Source organism: Ictalurus furcatus, chromosome 21 (assembly GCF_023375685.1).
Source record: "Ictalurus furcatus strain D&B chromosome 21, Billie_1.0, whole genome shotgun sequence".
Classification (NCBI taxonomy): Eukaryota; Metazoa; Chordata; class Actinopteri; order Siluriformes; family Ictaluridae; genus Ictalurus; species Ictalurus furcatus.
Genome location: NC_071275.1, coordinates 14,993,503 through 15,017,513, shown reverse-complemented (window position 1 = coordinate 15,017,513; position 24,011 = coordinate 14,993,503). Strand labels below are relative to the sequence as shown.

Here is a 24,011-nt window from a genome sequence, read left to right as displayed (position 1 = left end):
CAGCAACAAAATATAATCTTGTTTATTTTTTCTGTGTTTCTGCATTAAATGTAACTATAAAGTGATTTTAAAAAAAAAAGGTGCTGTAATTATTGGCACATTGCTGTAGTACAGAGGTTCTCAACCAGGGGGGCTTATCTATCTGTCTGTCTATCTATCTATCTATCGAGCTATCTAGCTATCCAACTCTCTCTCTCTCTCTCTCTCTCTCTATATATATATATATATATATATATATATATATATATATATATATATATATATATATATATATATATATATATATATATATATTAGATAGATAGATTTTATATAGGCTAGAATAGATAATCATTATGCTTGGTCTCCTCCAATATGGGGGGACGTGCAACATGATTGGGGGGGCTTTGGTTACAAAAGGTTGAGAACCTCTGCTGTAGTGCATGAGGGAGGGAAAAAAAAACACCTTTGAACCCTGGTGTTGATTTATTTTCCGAGAGCAGCACACCCCGTCTTGTTTTATTCCCTACTTATATTTTGATTGTGCTGCGAGTATGACTCGGATACTGAAATCCCACTTTGTTTGTCTGCGAGAACATGAGGGTCTATTATGATATTTAAAAAAAAGACAAGCGTTACATTACCACATGCTCTGCGGTGAAGGAGTGTCGCATTAATTATTTGTTTCCACTAGGGGGCCTCGCTAAGCACTACCTGCGATTCCTGATAAGTTTCAGTCACAGGAAGAGTGTCTGATTCACTTCTCCTGTGAGCCAGAGCACAGTGCTTGTCAAAGTGGGAGTGGAGGAGAGAGAGAGAGAGGGAGAGAGAGCGAGCGGGCGGGCGAGCACATAAGAAAGACGAAGAAACATGATGTAGAGAACAGGAGAAGTACTATATTTAGAAAGGGAGAAAAAAATGTTGGTTGGAAGATGGAACCAAAATATAGAAGCGGAGAAAGGATGTAAAAAGAGGAGGAGGAGGAAAGCAGGAGAGGTCCCATGGAGAGAAGGAGAGCTCTCTGCAGTTATGAAGGAGAAATAAGGAGGCGGTAATATTTATTTATTTATTTATTTTTTACCTGCAATGCAGTGCCAGGCTGCTCCAGCCAATCAGAATGCGAGGCAGGGAAAGAAAGGGGTGGGCTTTGAGGACTGACGCCAGCAGAGCATGGCACACAGAGACAGAAAATGTGATTATGAAAGTGAGCGGGCGAGGAAGATGTTTGTGTGAGTGTGTGACAGTAAAGCGGGGGAGAGTGAGTGAGAGTGAGCGAGAGAGAGAGAGAGAGAGTGCGCGAGAGAGTTTCTCCTCGTTGGAATATCTCATTGTGCAGAGCGCACGAGCTGCAGCCTCTAGTTCATGGCTTTGGCTCTCACCTGTGAGCCTTGGCCACCTCCGTCTCTCATGGGCATCCGGGCGTCCTGTAGGTAAGCACGCGTGTCCGTTTCTGTATACGATCATATACATGTCTGTGTCCCTTTTTTTTTTTATTATTATTATTATTCTTTTTTATGTATTTTTTTTTTTGACGCTGATTATGCATGTGCAGTTCGTCAGTCAGGGTTTTGGGTTTTATTTTAATTTTATCGTTCCATCAATGAAAAGTGCTGTTTTGCAGAGTAGAAGGACGAATGCAGAGATGGAGACCCCCTTAACAAAGACGAATGCATGCGATGGAGAAAAGCTTTCAGTCTGTTTTTGCATTGAGACAGTCATGCCAGTTTAGACCTGATCAGCAAAAATCACTGTGTTGTCTACTTTGTCGTTGGCTTATTGAAGGAAGCAAGTGGTATTTGGAAAAAAAAAAAAAAAAAGAAAGAAAGAAGCTGCAACTAAAGCATGACTGCGTCTTTAGAAATGATGTTGAAGATATGCTGGTCTGCTAGCAGCAGGTGGACAGGATCCCTGCTGCTTCTTCACCGTCATTCCCTCCATTAGCAGCACTGAGCCGCCAGTCTCGAGTCTCTCCATCCTTCCATCCATCCATCTGTTTTTATTTATTTTTGTTTTATTTAGCAGTCTTTTGATTTGCCTTTGCTTGCAATTTGAGAACATCTGTACATGAGAATTTGGTTGTTCTGGAGGTTAATGCTTTGATTTCATGGTGCTTTTGGTCTTTCCATACATCAAAAGTTGGACGGTTGTTACCCGAAGCATTTTCTTTGCTCCTGGCATCGCTGCTGCATTGCATTAAGAACGTGGAACGAAGAACGTTCACCTTTTGGAAGACATTGAAAGAAGTCCTAGAGTACTTAAATGTGTTGCATGTAACCTGAAGGAGTGTTTAAATTTGTTTGTGACAGACAGCATGCAGGAATGTCGGTGTTTTGCAGCCTGCGCATGTGGGCTGGCAAAGTTGCAAAAGCAGAGCTCAGCGCCGAGCTCGGGTTTTAACCCCGTCCGTGCCAGACGTTGGTCCCGCCCACTCACACACGAACGATTGTTTTGGTCTCGCTCGGTGCTCTGACGAACGGACGACATTCATAGACCTGTGCGATGATCAGAATCTTTGTAGAGATCATTTTCTTGATTTTGTTCTTCCTTCAAAAAACAAACAAACATGATTTGGTTGATGGCTTCATTATAAATGCACTGTTAACATTCAGCTAGAGTATATACATATTACAATTAAAAAAAGTTTTTCCTGCTCACGATCACATAAGGAATAAGAAAACGTAACCGTGAGGTGGTGTCGGAAATTAATCAACGACGGTGTGGTGAAAGTTACTGTTACAGCGACAAAGTTGTCTTCCTATAACATCATTTCCAAGTTGTTGTTTTCCTCTTATATAGGGCTGGGCGATATCGTGATGAATGATTACGTGATACACTTTTCTGTGATATCGTTGCTATGGTGATGTATTTTTTACGTTTTTTTTTCCATCATTACAAAGTAAATGGTACTGAATGGACGCTGTCGATTTTGACATTATTATTATTTTTTTTTTTTTACTTAATATTTGTCTTTGTAGGCATTAAAGAAAAATACTGTCAAACTTTTTTTTGTTTTATTACTGTTTAGCAGGCAGTTTGTTAGCTAAATTATATTTCGTGATGCTCACCGTGTATCGTAGAAATGTCCTCAAGTATCATATCACTCAGCCTTACTCTTATACCATAGAGATTTACGAAGATTTACAAACAGTTTGTTTATTTATTAAATAAACATAACATAATTAACAGCATATTATTATTATTATTAATATATATTTTAATACAACATGTTAAAGTTGTGGAACGTTAGCTCCTGTCATCACTTATGTTATATCAGCTGTAAACGTTCACTCGTTCACCATCCTCTCTGTTTTTTTTTTCTCGTGAAGTTAATAAGATGGAAAAAGCAGTTTTTTTTGTTTTTTTTTGTATGTTAAGAAACCACAAATCCGTCCGAAAAACTTTCCCAAGTTAGACGACTGTTGCAGCTTTACCTCTACCTCTGACTGTTACAAAGCGCTGATACTGGAGACTCTTTCCAAAAATGCTAACAAAAAAAAAAAAAAAGCACCCTATCAACGATTGGACGCATTTAAAAAAATCTGTCCACCATCAGTGTCCCTGCATACGCTGTGACTAGAAATGATAACATATTAGAACGAGTGTGTTGATGTAAACAGAGCTGATGTTATAGACAATTAATCAACACCTTCTGAACAATCAGAACCAAGCATTTGTTAAGGTGTTTTGCTAAAATATTTATTGCCTTCATTTTATTCCCATCCCTCAGCGTGTGTGTGTGATGACTAGACAATGCTGGTTGCGGCTGTTTGTTGGTTTGTAATAAAATTTCCCTGCTATGACTTAGGAAAGAGCCTCCATGACATTAATTAACATTATTATTATTATTATTATTATTATTATTATTATTATTATTATGGTGCATCATTACTCACTGGTAGTATAACTGGATCAGAAAGAATATTTCAGTCACTTTATCGAAGGATATCCGCTCTCTCTCAGGCTGCCTGATATTAACAGGTTTGTCCTCACCACGTCCTAAAACAGTGTGTTCTCCTGCCCTGCGTCCAACCCGTATTCTTCTAATGCTATTCCTCACTCCCAACTCCGAACGCCTACAACATCCACTTCATGGCCAGACTGAACAAAGACTTAAAACGCAGCTCGGAGCTGCCAATTATTTGCAATGGAAGACTATCATTACTAAGCAACAGGGTTATGCCGCATCCCAGCGATCAGCCATTTATTTCAGACCGAGCCTCATCTTATTTAATCGAAAGAGGTGTTCAGGGGCTCAGAAAGATCCCGTATTGAGCTAGCGCGGTGAATTTCAGTCAGGGCTTATAATTAGTCAGATGCCTTGCCATTTCAGTGAACACACTGGATTGTGTCGTGTCGGAGAAGGCGACGCGGCGTATGAGAACGTTTCAGTAAATGTGCTAGTGTCATAAACGCGATAATCGTAATGTCATTTTAAATGGCAGGTTATGTAAGATGTTGATTTCCATACTGTATGTAGGAGTGAGTCACGGACTCGTCCCTAATGAAATGTAAGGAATTTGGGCAAAGCACAGCAGTGTCTGTTGTCCCAACAGTAGAAAATAGAAACACCCACGGTGCCTTCCCAGACACTCGGTATTCCCGTCAAGCCGAGGCCAAAGTCTCCTCGCTGACGTTGACAATGCTGAAATCTTTTATTGCACCCAGACTGAAAAATCTTCTTTTCCAAAGCCTCCAATCTCAGTGCAAGATTTTATTTATTTATAGCGATTATTTGTCTTGCGTGTCTGGGTTGAATGTAGCTGCTGCCAGGGGATAAAACAGATCTGAGCCTTGTGTTGGTCGGAGATAAGAGAGTAGGATGTTTCGGCACAACAGGGATTCATTGGCCTTTTGTTGTTTTTTTTGTTTGTTTGTTTGTTTTTTTTCCAACTCCACTACTTCTAACTATGCGAGTTTTAAGGAGAGATTAATGTGAGACTTTAAATGACTCAATGGCAATGAATCCCTCATGTCTTCAAGTTTTTCTGTTTCGCACCTTCATTAAAAAAAAAAGAAAAGTGCAGCCATTTTGTTCTACTTCTTCCCCTTGAAGTTCTTACGAATCCAGAGAATTCAATTTCAAATACAGCTGAGTGTCAGACATTTTTCATCACTATGATTTTGTTTCCCATCTTCTCAGATGAGTGGAGTCAGCAGCACTTCATTATTGAGCCCTTGAACTTGAATTCCTGCTACTTGGTATTTGAATACCAGGTTTTTTTTTTTCATGAAAGAGCCAGTGTACAAAAGGCATAGGAAATCGGAGATATAGCTTTTTGTATGCTAGATTTAGACCATTAGCAAGTGATGTGTGTGTGTGTGTATATATATATATATATATATATATATATATATATATATATATATATATATATATATATATATATATATATATATATATATATATATATATATATATGTGTGTATGTATATATGTAAGTTGCAATCAAAATTATTCAACCCCCAGTGCAAATCAGGTTTATTGTCAAAATTTACAGACTTTCAGCTGTTTGCAATGAACAAATCAAATCAAATAAAAGAAATTGAAATAGTTCAACACAACGAATGCTTCAAGTGGTTTCCCCAAATTCAACTGAAAATGCAGCTTATAATGATTTCTCCAATTTCAAAATTATTCAACCCCCTGAAGAGAATCCCTCACAACAGCACAAATATACAAAACAGGTGTTGTCTCAAGCACACCTGATGCAGCTAATCAAGGGCTTCATTAGTTGTACCAGGTGTGCTTGAGCTGGAACACATGAAATACCTGAACTGGCTAGGGGTAGAAAATATATGAAATACCTGGACGGAGCAGAAAAAGGACGCGGTCAACGGCTACAACCAGATATCTGAGAAGGCGGGTTGTGAAAAACCCTCGAGTGACTGCAAAAGACCTGCAGCAAGACTTGGTGGCAACAGGCACTGAGGTTTCAGTGAGCACAGTAAGGCGTGTACTAAACGGAGAAGGTTTCCATGCCAGAACTACAAGATGTACACCACTACTGACCCAAAAGCGCAAGAAAATTCGGTTCAAAATCATATAAAAAAGCCACAGAAGTTTTGGGAGTCTGTTCCGTGGAGCGATGAAACAAAACTGGAACTTCTCAGCACGATGGATCAGCGGTATACCTGGAGGAAGAAGAACGAAGAGAGAACACTCTGTCCACAGTCAAGCATGGTGTTGGCTCAGTGATGCTCTGGGGCTGCTTTGCTCTGGGACTGCTTGCCCCTTTTGGACATATAGTGTAACATGTAAATCAACATTCAGGTAGGCTAAATACATTTCTGCCACTACCATTTCTTATTGGGCAGTGCACTCCAAAAAACAACAACAGAAGCAATTTCTGGCAACCCACAAGTGAGAAACTATGTTGCTAGTGAGAACGTAGGGCAAGTCTTTTCAAATGGAGATCCATTGATTGACGTTGAGCCTAGGATTAGGCTCAGTTTGAGCTAAATAAGAAGCAGATATGGAGTAGCTTAACTGGGTTTTCACAGAAAATGATTTCCAATGCAGAACCATGTTCGACCATGTAATTTACGCAGGGCTTGGAAAAATGGCCTGAAGCAGGTCTATATAGAATCAGAAAAGGAGCACGCTGATTGCAGTTGACATAATGATGTTTGATTCGGTGCCAGGGCTCATGTTTGTGTATGAAATGACAACGGGCAGCAGCAGAGCTCAGGCTTACTTATGAATTCTCACCAGCGGTTCTTCTCATTAACGTGAGAAAGGCAGAACTTGCGATATATAGCGTGCACTTTTCCTATTCATTGAAAAGTCACAGCTTTTGTATTCACATCTAATATTTTAATCTTCGATCGGGGTGCTTCAGTGGCACTCGACCCAACACCAGAAATATTCGGATTAGCGCTTAACATGAGCTTGAACGATTGTGCAGTTTGGTTATTCTTGCATTTTTACCCAAATGGTGTCTACATTACCCAAATAATACCTGGCTCATAAAGCACAGAATTGGTTCTGGCTGTGAAAGACATGATCCTGAGGCTAACTGAATGTTTGTTTGTTTATTTAATTATTTCTTTTGTAAATGCAATCAAATGCTCTTGTTTGTGGCCGTTTGGTGTCTTTTTACTGCATTCCTCTTTTGTTCTGCTCAGTGTCATTTTTAGAGAGATGTGGGCCCTCCATTATTATATTTGATCGCATTTATTATTCATTCCCCTTGCCTCAGGCACTTACCTAACTTTTTCAGCAGACGTATTTGATTCGGCTAGACAGAGTGTCTCTTTTAGAGGGCTGTGCATACATTGCAGGACTCATTAAGCCTATGCAAATATGTTTTCTATAAGCGTATGTTTATTCTTATTCATTTGCAGCCTAATTACAGCAGACATAATAATGTGCTGTTTGTTGTGCAAGGCGTGCATGATTTGGTTTTGAAAGAGATGTCTTCATTCTGTAGATAATATGCATGTCTTTTAGAACGTTATAAAGGATACAGAGAGCCATTGGTAATTGCATTAATGTTATGCATGAGTGTGGATAAGAGATGTATGATATCTGTTAATAGTATATGTGGTATATAGATATAATTAAATGGCAGAATTCAAGGATTGTACAGTCTTATTGTATAGGGGGTGAATGGTTTCAGACAGTTTGAGCCATGTAGCACTGATTTGTCTCTACAGTACAAGGTATTAAAGTCACCCAAAACTGGAGCGTTATTAGTTTCCCGCTTTATTGGATGAATAAGCTCATAGCTATAGTGGCAGATTTTAAAATGACAGTTATTAGATTTCTGAAACTGATATGCAAAAATGCCTCTAGCAGGCTTATTAACCTTTTATGCATTTTGCACCGCAAGCTCTGCATTTTAACATTGAAGTACCTACTCTGCTATGAGTTATCGCCCCAAAATATGCCAGAATAGTCCTCCAACCCCCCCGACCCCCCGCCCTCCGGATTAAAAACTGCAGATGAATCCGGAATGATTGACAGTTGCACAGGTATTTTGAACTCAGTGGTATTAAAAGACACTCCTGGAAGCCCCACCCCCTTCTCCTCCATCTCACTTTAGTAATCTTTCAGCCAGTATTCTAACAGGCATTCCCTCCTCTAGTTATAGAGAAATAAAACACTTTGACTCTTTGGTTTGGCATTATTTCTTTTGCCTGATGAATTTAGCTGTTTGCTGTGTTGAAGCCTCTTTATCTTTTTTACACATAAACATGCAAACGTTCTTTTAGGCTGACCTGAACCATACCCAAAATAAACTTGGCTGGATTAAGTACTGTTCAGCTCTCTCGCTAAGCCTCCCACTGCTGAAGCAGTTTGGGAGGCATAGAGTAGGCTTGAAAAGAATGTTGAGCTGACTGAACACTGGCTTCATAACCAGACGACCTTCTGTTGACTACGAGTGAAATGCAGAGAGAAGGCAGTCTTATCTCATGCTCTTCGGAGCACTCTTTTTATGAAAATGATGAGTTCTTTTTGAGCGTTGGCAGCATAAAAGGCCCTCATGCAAATGATCCTGAGAGAGCACCATAACACTTTATCATCTTTCCGACCTATCATAGGCTTTTCTCTTTTTTAAAGGAATATATATTGCAGTGTGTCCTGCAGTGTTGTGATGACATTTTTAATATGCATGTGTATATTACAAACAGCTACAGAGTGGTAATAGTAGCGATGTTACCACTGGAAACCTATTTCTTACTAAAGCAAAAGTATGAATTGCAGTCATCTGTTCCCTAAAGAACAGCTTTCTATCAGCACAGAATTGAGCTGCTACTATGCAGAAAAATACACACTCTAATTTTGGAAGCTTTGGTATTGTGCGGCCGTGTGCTGATGAGAGTTCTTTACCCTCACCAGACCTAATCCCCACCCGCGGGGAGCTGCCCAGCCTGACTCAGCTCTGCAGGAGCAAGAGGAGGAGATCTTGGGCTCTGATGATGAAGAGCAGGAAGATCCCAATGACTATTGCAAAGGTAAGACAAGAAACACTGTTTACATGTGTAAGCAAAGTTAAATATGTTGTAGTTGTATAGTAGATAGAAAAATAATTGCCCACATAGACACATATTTGCACAAACCTGTGATATCAGCGTGGATAGATCAACCGATAGACGGATAAATGGCGAAATGGCAGTATGTAGAGACAGAAACCTGGAGAGATGGATAGATCCTTGGATAGACACTGTGATGTATAGATAAATGTGTAGAGAGATGCATGGAGAGACAGATGGACATAGGGGCACTCTGCTAGATGGAAAGATTGACAGATGGGTTCTTAGATGGAACGCTGGATAGATTGGTATTTGGATGGGTGTGTACTAATCTAGAAGAATGGATGGATGGAAACTTTGCTAGATGACTGGTTGGCTGGATGGGTGGGTGGGTACTTGGCTAGATGGATGGATGGATGGATAAATACTTGGCTAGTTGAATGCATGGATAAATGACTGTGCACCTAAATGTATGGCAGGATGGATGAATGGTTGGGTAGTGGGTTAAAAGGACTGATTTATGGGTACTTGGGTGGAAGGTTGGAAGGGTACCTGGAGAGATGTATGGAGGAGTACTTGACTTGAATGGTGGATGGACAGACGGACGGATGGATGGGTGTGTGGTCACTTGACTAGGTGGCTGGAGGGATCAGCACTTGGTTCGGTGAATGCATGGATAATTGACTGTGCCCCCAAATGTATGGCAGAATGGATGAATGGTTGGGTAGTGGGATAGATAAAAGGAAGGCTTGAAGGATACCTGGAAAGATGGATGGTTGAGTATTTACTTGGATGGGTGGGTGGGTGTGTGTGTGTGGACACTTGGCTAGACTGATGGAGGAATAAGTACTTGGCTTGGTGATTGCATGGATAGATGACCGTGTACTTGCATGGATGGATGGGTAATTGGCTAAGTAAATGGGTACTTGGGTGGAATAATGGAAATGTACCTGGAAAGATGGATGGATAAGTACTTGCCTGCAGGATGGATGGTTAGATGGATTAGATAGATGTGTACTTGGGTAAATGGAAGGCTGAGTACATGAGTAGATGGAATTGTGGATGGATGCATGGATTGATAGATGGATGGGTGTGTGGGTAGTAGAGTTATGAAGCTATGCTGCATTACACAATTCAAATGCAGAGCAAAATAGTTGAGATTTGTTTTTTCCTTCCTTTCACTTATGCTTGATCTTCTGCAGGTGGTTATCACCATGTGAAGATTGGTGACCTGTTCCACGGCCGGTACCACGTGATCCGCAAACTGGGCTGGGGGCATTTCTCCACTGTGTGGCTGGCATGGGACATCCAGTGAGTTAGAATTCCAGTTGTCATCTCGGCAGATGTTGCATGTATTCTGCCACCACAACGCTGTAGTTTTTTTAAATAGTTGTTTAGACTGTGTGTGGTTGTGTACATAAGCATTTGCGTGTATGATAGGCTTATTTAAGTTGTTAATTTGTTATTGACTCAGTTTTTTGTGTGTGTGTGTCTGTGCATGTGTGTAGGGGAAAGCGCTTTGTGGCTATGAAGGTAGTGAAGAGTGCAGAGCATTACACTGAAACAGCTCTGGATGAGATCAAGCTCCTGCGTGCGGTGAGCATCCACCAACCTCACTGCTGCTATGGTGACCACTGCAAGCTGATTTGCGTCAGCTGCTTTCTAGAAGATTACCCTCTGTGCCTTGAAACTAATAACGTTTACCGTTTCTTTTCTTATTTTCAAGTGGTCAGGGGATGTAATTTCCTTCACAGAGGAAAAAGTCTTAAAGTTTTAAGCTGTAATGAACGGAGGAAAATCGGGTTAAAGTGAAGTGTGACTCGGAAGCTGTCTAAAATGTGCGAACGCTCTGTCTGGATTAGGTGCGAACCTCGGACCCGAACGACCCCAGCGGAGAGAAAGTAGTGCAGCTGCTGGACGACTTCAAGATTTCAGGTGTCAATGGCACTCGTATCCTTTCATACACTAATGTAACTCTAGATGCTTGAAAGTTTCAACTTGTTTGGATTTATCTCCTTCACTTGAAAGGATGGAGGAATGCTGCATTCAACTGAACCAAAAGTCACAATTAAAAAGTTGTCATTTTAAAGCTATAAAATGGGTGGAAAAACATGGCCACCTCCATGAAATTTTGCCTTTTGTTAACAGCAACTATCCAGCAAATGTTAATGATGTATTTAGTGGTGTTCATTCTTTATTTACCATGAACAGCATGTCAGTATGACGTCGTATACTAAACTGGGGGTTGAGGACTGCTTTCTGACTTTCCAAGTAGGAATTTCCAAGTTGATAGAAAATTCACTCCCCCGCCCCCCCCCAGCTTATGAGCTTTAGTTGAATGCAGTATTACTCTGCTGCATTTGACTAAAGCTTGTAATTTCCAGATCTCTGCAAAATACTGCATTGTTTTGTGTAAGATCTGCCGTATAAAGCACTGCAGTACTTTGCAGAGATCTGCTAATGAGTCCTTTCCCTGGTCCTTTATGCAAGAAGAGATTTTAATAAGTCTGTTTGTCTTTTAATGGGCGCTAGCCATCTATCTAGTGCTCTCTGTGGGCGCCCCCCCCCCCGTCTCTCTCTCGCTTATGACCTTCACTATGACTGCTCTCAGATGTGTGCATGGTTTTTGAGGTCCTTGGTCACCACTTGCTCAAGTGGATCATCAAGTCTAACTACCAGGGTTTGCCCTTACCCTGTGTTAAAAGCATCATTCGGCAGGTAAAGTACCTTTCTAAAGCACCTCTCATCATTTACACCTGATGGAGAATATCAACAAATCTTTTAATAATGGGATTATTACTTCTGTGACAGAACAAAACGAAGATTTTGTAAATGCTAAATAAACATATAATCATTGAAATGATGCCGCTTTCTATAGGTATATGTTTTAACCTTTTCAATTAGACTTGGATCACGTGGATTATCCACCATGCAAGTCCCTGTCACTGGGTTCCGGTAGAAAAGATAGAAACTATAGAATGCATTAGAATGAACATGTTATTCTACACCTGTGATTATCCTTGCAGCTGGTGTAATAGAAAATGATTCAGCACCTTCTGACCAATCATATTTCAGCATTCAGAAATGCTCTGGTAAATTATAATAAAATTAAAATAAATTATAACCCTCTCTCCTTTAGGTTTTGCAAGGTCTGGACTATCTGCACACAAAGTGCAAAATCATCCACACAGACATAAAGCCGGAGAATATCTTAATGACCGTCGATGAGTCATACATCAGGAAGCTGGCAGCTGAGGCCACGGAGTGGCAGAAATCTGGAGCTCCTCCACCATCCGGCTCAGCAGGTGAGATCAGAATAATAAACCATTTTTTCTGCCAGACGAACAAGGAAATTGACGTACTTTAGTACGACACAGTTCGTCGTCTGAACCGTTTAAATCGAACTAATATGAAAACTGAACAAGTCAGCCGTGTTTATCATCAGTGTCTTTGGGTTGCTGAAACGTATAAACGTAAAATTTATACAATATTATTTTGTTTTGCTCAGTAAACACTCAAGCTTGTAGCCAGGGATTGATTGGGGAAGTTTATATGAAGGAAACAATATGTACATAACTTGATAGTTGTTTCTCAGCTTAATTGATGTATGATTTATATAATGTAGCGTTTTCTTACTTTTTATCAGTATTAGTAAATGGTCTGGGCCTGGGCCTTTCAGATAGGGCTGTTAAATATAAAATCAGTACGGCTTTTAAGATGTCTTTATTTTGTAACTGGACCAGAGTTTGGTACGATTGGTGTGGTCTAAAAGCTGCTTTCGAGCCCAGGAGTGGTCCAGAGATCCGACACCTGGTCCTCTTAAAAATGGTCTGCGGCTTGCTATCCACCTGCGGCACCTCAGGCCAAATAACATGATTGGTTCAGTTTCGTCATGTTGCTTACCGTTTCTGCTTTTGTAGTGCTGGGGAAAGGGTTGTTATGGTTATTGATGCACTACATGGCCAGAAGTATGTGGACACAATCGCGCACATATATATGCCTTCCCCAAACTGTTGCCAAAACGTTGGAAGCACAGAATTGTCTACAATGATTTTGTATGCTGTAGCATTAAGATTCATGATTGAACTAAGAGACCTAAACCTGTTCCAGCATGCCAGTGCCCTTGTGCACAAACCAAGGTCCATTAAGATAGGGATTGCCAAGGTTGTTGTGTAACATACAGTAAGTGCGCCTTATTCAGAGCCCGGACCTTAACCCCACCGAACACCTTCGAGATGAACTGGAACACCACACTGACCTCATTAATGCTCTTGTGGTTGAATGGGCAAATCCCCACAGCCACACTCCAAAATCTAGTGCAAAGCCTTCCCAGAAGAGTGGACGACATAACATCGAACAGGGACTAAACCTTGAATGACATGTTCGTAAAGCAGATATGGGTGTGCTAGGTCAGATTGGTTCAGTACATTGTATATGAAACCAGATTTTCATAGGACTGGAGCACTGTAATTAGCTCACCTTTGCGGTGCAAGTGCTTGCTCTGTGAGCGTCTTGGAAAATGCACGCCTTGTGCCGGCCTGCACAGCTAACAATCTTCCTGCATGATATAACTGCTCCTCAATGATATTCCCTTTCTGCTTTCCAAAAAGTGTCGGTACCACAGGAAACTACTAAAAAAAAACCTAGTAAACCAATGAACATCAGTGCCTACCATTAAGCATAATTTTGCGCTGCACAAAAATGATGTATGGAACCGATCCTTATAGACACTGTCCCCAAAGAACCTAGAATCGGTCCTGAGTGCAGACTCGCATATTCAGCCCGAGTGTGAGAACACCCATAGTCATTTGTGTTTAAATGCGTTCTTTGTTGAATATATACAGCACCTAAAACAGGGACTCTGTCTTCTCCACAGACACCAACATGTCATTCTCTAACAGAATATAACTTGAAACAGGGAGTAACCTGACGAGTTGAACCGACTGACTGTAGTCAGCGCTTGGTCCTGGGAGCAGATCACTTTTACACACCGCGCAGGCCGCACCCAAGTCCATTTGAATTGAACATGAGCTTGAACTCCCATCCATCATAGAGACATCGTTGACCGATCTTGTCCACGCCACAGTTTTTATTTTTGTTTGCACTGGTTTAATTTTTTTCCAACAAACTTAGCTGGTTCAGTTTCCCAAAATATGAACGTACTGGTAATGAACTAGACTGGACATTGATTGGTCCTTGGGTGGCAAGCAGATTTGTTGCAGATCTGTTTTCTCAAAGATTACAAATAAACCAAATCCCATACACTCAATTTCCCTTTCAAATCTGCACTGTATTGTTATTTAAGACTCTAGAGGTTTGGTGTGAAGCTGCATTTGAAGTTTGCCGAAGTATTCTCTCTACATATTAATCACTTGGTTTCGTGATGTGTTTATCAGCATGAAAGTGACTTAAGTATCCCTCCCACCCCGTTTTTTGCAGTAAGCACAGCTCCAGCGCCGAAACAGGTATTATCTATTATTCCTTTTCTTAACACGATAACTTTTTTTTTCCATTTAATCTTGTCGTATGAATTGTTGAGTAAGTGTTGTGCTGTCTATCAGATGGCGAAAATGTCTAAGAACAAAAAGAAGAAGCTGAAGAAGAAGCAGAAGCGGCAGGCCGAGCTGCTCGAGAAACGCATCCTGGAAATCGAAGGACTGGAGAGAGCGAACGAAGGGGGCGAGGATGAGGAGGACGAGGAAACGGAAACCCCTGACACAACTCCGTCAGTACCCAACAGTCAGACTCTGCAGGAGATCACAGCCGAGGCCACCGTGGGTGAGCGAGCGGGAGGAGGGAGAGAGAGAGAGAGAGAGAGAGAGAGACAGATGGCAGATGCATTAGTTAGGATAGAGAATAATATTCAAGTGTATACTGGTAATGAAATCCTTGCAGTGTTAATGACAGAGAAGTGACATCCTGTTGACAAATATAGTACAAAATTCTTGATGTGGAGCTGAATCGTAAACAACCTCAGCTCCAGCTCCGTTCAATTTCACTAGATGCTGTGACTCACACCTGTCTCAGAATAAAGCGATGACTCATTCCAGACTTGTTCCCATATTAGTAACAGCTGCCTTTTTTTTTTTTTTTTTTGCTTTTTTTTTAAATACGAGTTTAAGTGAAGGGCATTTTTAATGACTGGTGTCGCAATTTAAATATCCAAATAATGTATCAGTAATTCTCTCTGTCTCCCCTTTCCTCTCTCTCTCCTCACTGTCTCTCTCTCTCCTCACTGTCTCTCTCTCTCTCTCCCCCCTCTCCTCTCTCGCTCTCCCCCTCTTCTCTCTCTCTCTCCCCTCACTGTCTCTCTCTCTTCCCCTCTCCTCTCTCGCTCTCCCCCTCTTCTCTCTCTCTCTCCCCTCACTGTCTCTCTCTCTCCCCTCTCCTCTCTCACTCTCCCCCTCTTCTCTCTCCCCTCACTGTCTCTCTCTCTCCCTCCCCTCTCCTCTCTCGCTCTCCCCCTCTTCTCTCTCTCTCTCCTCACTGTCTCTCTCTCTCCCCCTCTTCTCTCTCTCTCTACTCGCTGTCTCTCTCCCCTCTCTCCTCACTGTCTCTCTCGCTCTCCGCCTCCTCTCTCTCTCTCTCCCTCTCTCCCTCCCCTCTCCTGCTCTCCCCCTCTTCTCTCTCTCTCCCCTCTCCTCTCTCGCTCTTCTCTCTCTCTCTCTCTCCCTCTCTCCCTCCCCTCTCCTGCTCTCCCCCTCTTCTCTCTCTCTCCCCTCTCCTCTCTCCCTCTTCTCTCTCTCTCTCTCCCTCTGCTCTCTCTCTCTCCCCCCTCCTCTTTCTCTCCTTGCTGTCTCTCTCCCCTGTCTCTTCCTCCTCTCTCTCTCTCTCTCTCTCTCCCTCCCTCCCCCCCCTCTCTCTCCCTCCTCACTGCCTCTCTCTCCCCCCTCTTCTCTCCCCCCCATCTTCTCTCCCTCCCCCCCCTTCTCTCTCTCTCTCTCCTCACTGTCTCTCTCGTCACGGTCACTCCTCTCCTCAATGTTTCTGTCTCTCCTCACTGTCTCTCTCTCTCTCCCACTCCTCTCACTCTCCCACTCCACTCTCTTCTTTAACTCTCTCTCTCCCTCTTCTCTCTCTCTACTCACTATCTCTCTCTCCCTTCTCTCTCCTCTCTCTCTCTCTGTCACACACACCTCATCCAGATGGAGTTCCCGAACCCTGGTCTCAGCACAGGGAATGCACCGTGGATGGAAACTTTAACAGCCAGCACCCCGAGGATGAGAAGCCTGCCGACGTGCAGCAGCAAGAGAAGGATGAAACTCCCATCAACCCTTACGGCAATGTCACAGGAGAGGCGGAGTCCCAGCCCGTTAACCCTTACCCAGTGTGCAACGGGACGACACCCTGCGAGGCAGGCTGTCCTGATGGTAATGGACCTTTGCTTTGTGACGTGTTTGAGTCGCAGCCGAAACAGGAGACACCGGATACAAAGAAGCTGAATGCCTGTAATACAGTAAACGTTTGGGAGATGGAGTCGAGACCCAAGAAGGAGGCGGAGCCAAGTTCACAGGCAGGCCCAGACATGGAGGACGGTCAGTGAGGAGACCTGGTGGAGGATGCTTTCTTTAATAGTTACTAATCTTCACCTCTTGTGTTTGTGTTTTCCAACCTCCAGCTTTTCTAACTGTTCTTGACGCGTGTGGTATTTTTAATTTGTAGTGCATACATTTCTGTCTGTGGTGTGGTTTTATGTGGTATTGGTGCTCGACGAACCTTTAACAACCAAATGCGTAGTTTAGACCAAGGGACTTCAGTCTTATCCGCAAAATGTGATGCGGCCGCAGGTTCAAATTCCAACCAAACAGGAGTCACGCCTGATTACACTCGAATGATCCTGGGCTTTATGTGACTGTTACGTGTGGCTTCAGTTTGGCTGGAATAAAAGGCACATTGTCCCAGCTTTAGGCAAAATTGCCTTTTTAATTGATTCGTTGTTTGTATCTGTTCTGCATGGAAATAAGAAAATTTGACATTGTTATTTATTGACATGGGATTATCAAATTGTCAAATTTACACAATTTTTCCACTTGCCCTTAAATGTCAACAAAGGCTTGGTTAGTTTTGTACGTGAAGTCAGTCTCACTTCAAATGTTTCCGTAAATATCTGCCGCAAACAGCATCCAGTTCTTCAGCCGTTTCACACTTGCTGATATGGTTTAGAGTTTAAAGTCTAATCATCACAACAGCATGAGGCAGCCATTTTGGACAGCTACTTTTTCTGTAGTGCACTTTGGTAGCATTCCAAAGCAAAACACCAAAAATGATGCGGGTCATAACAGTTTAAAAAAAAAAAAAAGCCCTTTCTCACAATTTTTCTAATTGGATTCCTAGTTCTGAAGTGCACTTCTGAACTAAGGTGAAGAAACGCTGGACACCAGCCCTTTTTTTGGCAAATCGACCATATTAGGGATGAGAATAAAGTTGTGTAAATTTCATTCAAATTGATATTAATAATCGGGGTGTATGCATGGCTGATCGATGTTCTAGTTGTTGTGAGATTAATACACCAACAACCCCCCCCCCCCCCCCGAATCCCCCGTATATCTGTCTCAAAGATATCTAATGACTTGTTGCTGCTTCCCCATATCTGGACATCAGTGGGGAAAGACCTCACAGTTTGTGTGTGTGTGTATGTTTTGGTTTGTTTTTTTCCCTGCAGCGTCAGACTCGTAGAGTGCCGATGTGTTTCTAGTGCTGGCTCACTGGAGCATTTTATTGATCCATATAATTGATCGGTCTCAAAACGCCTAGTCCGCACCAGACTCGCTGATTAAACGTTAAACCAGCGAACACATCCTGTCTGGCCTTGATAGTGATATCCGTCAGGTGGTGTCGATTCTCAGGTCCTCCCTGTCTTTGTTTGTTGTTTTGCAGTTAAGCTCGCAGCAGGGAATCTGTTGGTGAACCCACTGGAACCACTGAACGCTGACCAGATCCAGGTGAAAATCGCTGACCTGGGCAACGCCTGCTGGGTGGTGAGTAAAAGAGCAACCTCTTCTTAAATCTTCCTCATGCTGAGCACCATGGTAGCTGTTATTTAAGAGTGTGAATTATATCCAAGTGCAGTCAATTAGTAGAATACAGGCTGTATATGAGCTTAAATCTGATCGATTATGGTCGCTCATCCTTTCCTTTCTCCGCCGCCTTCTTTTTCTGTCTCTCTCTCGCGACTCTGTTCAGCACAAACACTTCACAGATGATATTCAGACACGGCAGTATCGTTCTCTGGAGGTGCTAATCGGTTCAGGCTACAGCACCCCAGCAGACATCTGGAGCACAGCATGCATGGTGGGTACACACACATTCACATAAGCGCAGATCGAAAGATTAAAAAACAAAAGCGGAAATTAAATCAGGTGAGGAATTAAACATGACAGGGCGAGCTGTTATAGGGGGAAAAACAATCAACTCGAAATCTGTAAATTTCCAATAACAGCACGTTTTTGGTCTGTTTAATCCACAGCAGTTTCCCAAAGATTCCAATGTATTTCTTAACGAGTGTGACATTTTTGTACTTTTTATCCGTTAGGTTTAACATTGTGCAACCGTTCAATCACCTTCTGACCAATCAGATTTGAACATTCAACAGCACTGTAATATATCAATAGAATGAATGATTTATTTCTACTCTCCCCAACACTGATTTTAGTTGTAGTCACGTATTTGTATCCTGTTCAATTACCTCTGTGACCGAATGGAAAAATTTGGGTATGAATCCGAATTGGAACAAAGTACAAGGCCAGTCTGAAAAAATGTCTTTTTGTAGATTATTGATTGATAATCCATTTTTATAATAACTGAATTGTGAATTGTAATGACCTGTAATCCCTGAATACTTTTTCTGCATGTGCTTTTGCATCACAACACGCACTGGAAGCAGAATTATTTTCCTGTGACTGACAGACTGACAAAAAACTGAAGGTTTGTTCAACACTAGCGGGGTGAAAAGTGAACATGCTGAACTTAACACCTAGCTGCTTCATGTACGCTTCATACCAGTAACAATACCAGCTCTTATTATTGTAACATCTGCACTAAACGTCTCTCCTCGCATACTCTGCGTTTATTCCAAACCAAATTCCGGTATAAAGTGTAAGGAAATGGAGATCTAAAACAGAGCACCAAGGTACAGATAAACAATTTGTCGCATTAATATAAGTGGAACGTATTTATTCAGGTTGATGGAATACTTTATCAACACGGCTATTGTTTATGCATTATGTAAACGGAGTAATATATTTTCTAAGCAAATACTGGAAGCTCAGTGGAGCAGATTTCGGTCATAGCGATGCAGACCGGGCCCGATCGCCCGATCTCTTTGCCGCATGGCCCTCTCGTGTAATGTCCCTACTCAGCACATCTTTAATAATAAAAGCGGAGCGAGGTAAACCCTGCAGCTCCGTCAGCGCTTTAATCCGACTCGGGAACAATGAAAGGCCCAGTGGCCAGCACACTGACACCTCGCAGACCTCAGACTGGGGAAAGTCACCGAAAATCCCTGACCTTCAGCTCACTGCCTACCAGCATGGGAATGTGATGACCTGAGGATTCTAGTGGGGACACACACACACACGGGCCGATCTACCTTTATACTTACATAAGTGGATCGACACAGTGAATACAGGCGCACACACCTCTATACACACACTCATACTTTATGCAATGTGTGTTTTCTAGGCATTTGAACTGGCGACCGGGGATTACCTGTTTGAACCTCATTCCGGAGAGGATTACTCCAGAGATGAAGGTACGTATTTGAAAAAATAAATAAATAATCCTTCCATTCAATGAAACCATAATTTGCAAAAGCTTTTAACACACTCCCTTGTCATAAACACCCTTCCCTGTTTAAAGCACAATCCTCATGGTTTGAATTAAAATCAGGATTCATCATCACTGTTCCAGTCCTGTCTTTGTTACTCGTTACACCACCTCTTAGTATTAGCTCTAATGAATAGCTTCGAATCTCTGTCTCGATCCCTCTTCACTGAATAATAGCTAGCATCGGTGGCGGAGTGCTGTTAAATATTAAACCCCATTGTGCTCGTTAATTAGCACTTGGGCGAGAGTCATGCAAGTTTAATGGGAGGGCGCGGTGCACGTGCTCCTCATGTGGAGTACACTCTTGTGGCTGGGGCTCTCCGATTTTGTCTTATTTAATCTTTATTCGTGAGGATGAATGCCACAGATCAGGATTAGACACACACGCACACGTGTTAGGGATGCATATGCATCATGATTTGTTGGGAATTATGATCATCATTATTCAGCTAATGTATGAGCAATGTAGTTTTATGGCATTTTAAATTCAAATAAAACAGAATTTAAAAAAAAAAACCCTCCCCCACGGGTTGACTCCTTGAATCAAAAGATGCTATTTAATATCAAGTAACAGTTAGAGTATATGAATAGCCATCTTGTGCTAGACTTGATGAAAATAATTAGCTAGCTTTACTCTAACCGTACCATGATCAAAATACGATCGAGTGCTTCCACAACTCCAAGAGCGAGATTGCTCCAACATTCCCATATAGGAGCCTAAACTGAAATGTGCGTCAGCATTTAGAATTTTTGAATGCTTTCTCTAACCCTTTTTTTTCCCCCCCTATCTTTCCCATGAACAGATCACATTGCGCTGATCATGGAGCTGCTGGGCAAAGTTCCTCGCAAACTCGTCATAAACGGCAAATATTCAAAGGAGTTCTTCACTAAGAAAGGTTGGCCAGTGTTCTCTCGTTTCTCCACATATAAATAACGGCTTCGCCACCTACGTGATAAGAGCGCGTAATGTGTTTAGCACCCTTGTGCGAGTTTTGTGCTTTTGACGAACGAGGTATGCATCGACATAACTTTCACGTTCTGGTGCGACAAAGACGGCGTTTGCTAACGAGCGCTTCGGAAGCATGTCGTCGTGACCCGCACTTACGTAAAGATTCCAAATTGTCTAGCATCCTAAAACCCTCAAACTACGTTCAAAGCAACATTGTCTTAAAGGAAAACTCCATCCTGAGGCGAGAGCTGGACAGGCTAATGTACTAAAGTGCCGCTGCATCACTGTCGTTGGGTAAAGCTTGAATTAAGAGAGATTTCTCAGTGGTGTGATTGTCAGCAGTAGACGACAGTCTGGTAACCGGTAAATAAAAAATTTTTTCAAAAAAAGAACATCATTATCAACGATAGAAATTTAATGTAAAAAGTCAGTGCGGAATTTCGTTACATAATAAAAACTCTGATGCAATTGAAGATCAAACGTTCAAGGTGGATATTTCCTTTAAAATACACTAGGGCTGTCACAATACCATAAACATATCTCATGATACCAGCTGAAGTCTCACGATGCCACGCAATATTGTGTTAATTCAGAATTAAAATCTACAAAATGAACCAAATTTACAGAGATACATGGATATTAAATGAAAACAGACACACAGAATTTTCCTCTGAATACTTTATTAACGAGAATACGTAACTGGCTGTTGGAAAAACTCCAGAACAATTATACTAATGTGCCACATATTTCATCTACATTTACGGCATTTGGCATTACGCCCTTATCCACAGCAACTTACTGAGCAGTTGAGGGTTAAGGGCCTTGCTGAAGGGCCCAACAATGGCAGCTTTACACACAGCGCTATATTTACGTATTTAGTATTTTAGTATTTACTATCAAACGAGAAATCTTTAAAGATTAAAGGTTAAATGACGTGTCGGTAACCTTGCGTGACGTGACGTGCTGTTTTAGCGAAAATAGTATTCACTGATGCACATACTTACAGTACGATACTACTGTGTAACAAATACAGTGGCATCGGCGGCGTATTGAAGCGTTAGTATTGTGTGACCCTGAAATACACCACTAACAAGTACTTGCTGGTTTCAGTCATCGTTAGACGTATTTCTTTACAAAATTGCCAGCTCCAGTATCTATCCTGACTGGTCAGTTTAGAGCTGAAAGAAATTATCCAGGCAGTGTCACTTCTCAATGATTGCTCTGCAAAGTGTGCACTATGTGGTAAATAGGGAACAAATTCAGACACTTGTTTCGCTTTAAGAAGTCATTCATATCACCACAGCAACCAGAGCAAACAGGAATGTCCCCTGCAATATTAATATCAAGGGAATACGTTGTAGTGTAAAATAACGGATATGCATTCGGATGTAGCTCCCTTATTCACATGTTTATGAAGGTTATGTTTGCGTGCGTCACGCAGGTGAGCTGAGGCACATCACTAAGCTGAAGCCGTGGGGGCTTTTGGACGTCCTGGTGGAGAAGTACGAGTGGCAGAGGGAGGATGCGCAGAGCTTCAGCAGCTTCCTCCTCCCCATGCTGGATCTGATTCCCGAGAAAAGAGCTACGGCTGCCGAGTGCCTCCGCCACGCCTGGCTCACGTCGTAGTAGCCGGGGGGGGGAGAGAGGGGCTACTACGATATCATCAGATACTCACCTCCGATAAAGACTAACAGTCTGGTCATTTGCCACACTTCGGCTCGTGATGGAACATGAAAGGGGTCCAATCAAACAGGTGTAATATCTATTTATTTCTCGTAATGTTCCTTTATGTACCAGGTGCAGTTTGATGTATCCTGCCGTTTTTGACGCTTTTATTTTCTTCCCCTCCCTTCTGTGTGCCGAGAGAATCTAACGACATGCTTGTTTTCGTATGACGGGTGCGATAGCAGTTTAACAATACAAGTACAAATTTTCCTGTACATTTGCTTTAGTCTTAATCAGTCCATCTGACACAGTCATGCTCATTTGGCAGTACTGATGGAAGCACACATGCCCTGTTTCTGCTGTGAAAAGGTTGTTTTGTTTGTTTTTCTTTCTTTCTTTTCCTATTCCAGCGCAGGCTGCATGAAACTTATGAGTGATGTAGACAGAGATGGCCTGGCTGTAAATGGACATTTACAATATAGACAGATGTGAATTTTCAGCGTAATGATTTCCAGCTGTGCGTGCGCTACTTTGTCATATGTAACTTTAAAAAAAAAAATTAAACGTTAAAAAAACAATGAAAATGAAATAAAAATGTATTAAAAAAAAACAAAAAACAAATAGAGCGCACAACTTGGGATGTGTTGGACTGTGGGTGCGTAAAGTTTCCTATGCGCAGTGTGGAAGAGGTGAATGTCTTCACCACAGAACCGGTGGTGTCATGAAACCGTCTGGTGTTTTTGTACCAAAGAGTTGGCGCTCTTCTTCAGTGTCAGTATTGTTGCATTCGTGCATTTCTTTGCTCAATAGCTCGATGGCAATGTTTGAGTAAAGCAATACGAAGACGCCTTGATGAACGCTCCTCTGGGTTTTGGGGATTCTCCTGATGCTGATCTTGCTTGAAGCAGGATCAGTGAGGATGATTATTTTTTTTATGTGTAAATGAACGTAGGGTAATTTTATTGTGAAGGACCCGGACCTCTGCTTGCTCTTTTGTATTGAAAGACTTTCACCTTTTCCAGTTCCACAAGCACGTCCTTTTCTCTCTTTTTCTCAGCCGCTACGCTGTCTGATTGTTCGCCGCTTCAGTAAATTGCTTCCTGTCGTTGTTATGAATAAAGACTTTAAAGTCGCAGAGCTGGGTTGGTGTTTCCTGTTTAAATATTATTTACACACACTACTTGGTCTGTTGTCTTTTCTTGACCCTCTGCACGTGTTCATCTAAAATTCAGATCAAGAATTGGAGTATAGGTCTTCGTGCAATTGTCCAGTCAGGCAATCATGTGGCATCAGCACAGTGCATATAATCCTGCAGATGCAGGTCAGGGGTTTCAGTTAATGTTCAGATCAAACATTAGAATTGGGGGGGGGGGGTGTGAGTTAGTGGCATGGGTGTTGGTGCCGGACAGGCTGCTTTGAGTATTTACAAAAGGATAGGCTGGTTGGAGCTGACAGAAAGGCTACAGTAACTCAAATCACTCTTTACATTCATGGTGAGCTGAAAAGCATCACCGAACGCACAACACATCAAACCTTGACTGGGCTTCAACAGCAGAAGATCGCATCGCATCGGGTTCCGCTCCCGTCAGCCAAGAACAAGAATCCGAGGCTACCCTGG

The 24,011-nt window shown here is 42.0% G+C and overlaps 1 protein-coding gene across 4 annotated transcripts in view; it reads left to right on the top strand.

Moving 5' to 3' along the window:
• srpk1b (SRSF protein kinase 1b) overlaps positions 1-23,528 on the top strand; it is a 41,012-nt gene extending 17,484 nt beyond the window's left edge. For 2 of the 4 annotated variants that reach the window (XM_053653412.1, XM_053653414.1), the window contains exons 3-16: positions 8,822-8,937; positions 10,158-10,266; positions 10,464-10,551; positions 10,818-10,905; positions 11,567-11,673; positions 12,095-12,260; positions 14,395-14,420; positions 14,517-14,733; positions 16,101-16,490; positions 17,833-17,933; positions 18,139-18,246; positions 19,636-19,705; positions 20,583-20,675; positions 22,170-23,528. In XM_053653412.1, the coding sequence (XP_053509387.1) occupies positions 8,822-8,937; positions 10,158-10,266; positions 10,464-10,551; positions 10,818-10,905; positions 11,567-11,673; positions 12,095-12,260; positions 14,395-14,420; positions 14,517-14,733; positions 16,101-16,490; positions 17,833-17,933; positions 18,139-18,246; positions 19,636-19,705; positions 20,583-20,675; positions 22,170-22,354 (1,864 nt within the window). In that variant the 3' untranslated portion in view covers positions 22,355-23,528. Of the gene's footprint in view, positions 1-393; positions 1,410-8,821; positions 8,938-10,157; positions 10,267-10,463; positions 10,552-10,817; positions 10,906-11,566; positions 11,674-12,094; positions 12,261-14,394; positions 14,421-14,516; positions 14,734-16,100; positions 16,491-17,832; positions 17,934-18,138; positions 18,247-19,635; positions 19,706-20,582; positions 20,676-22,169 lie in introns of those variants that run through there. The other 2 variants (XM_053653413.1, XM_053653415.1) reach the window with 2 other exon arrangements.
• Positions 23,529-24,011: the final 483 nt, after the last annotated feature.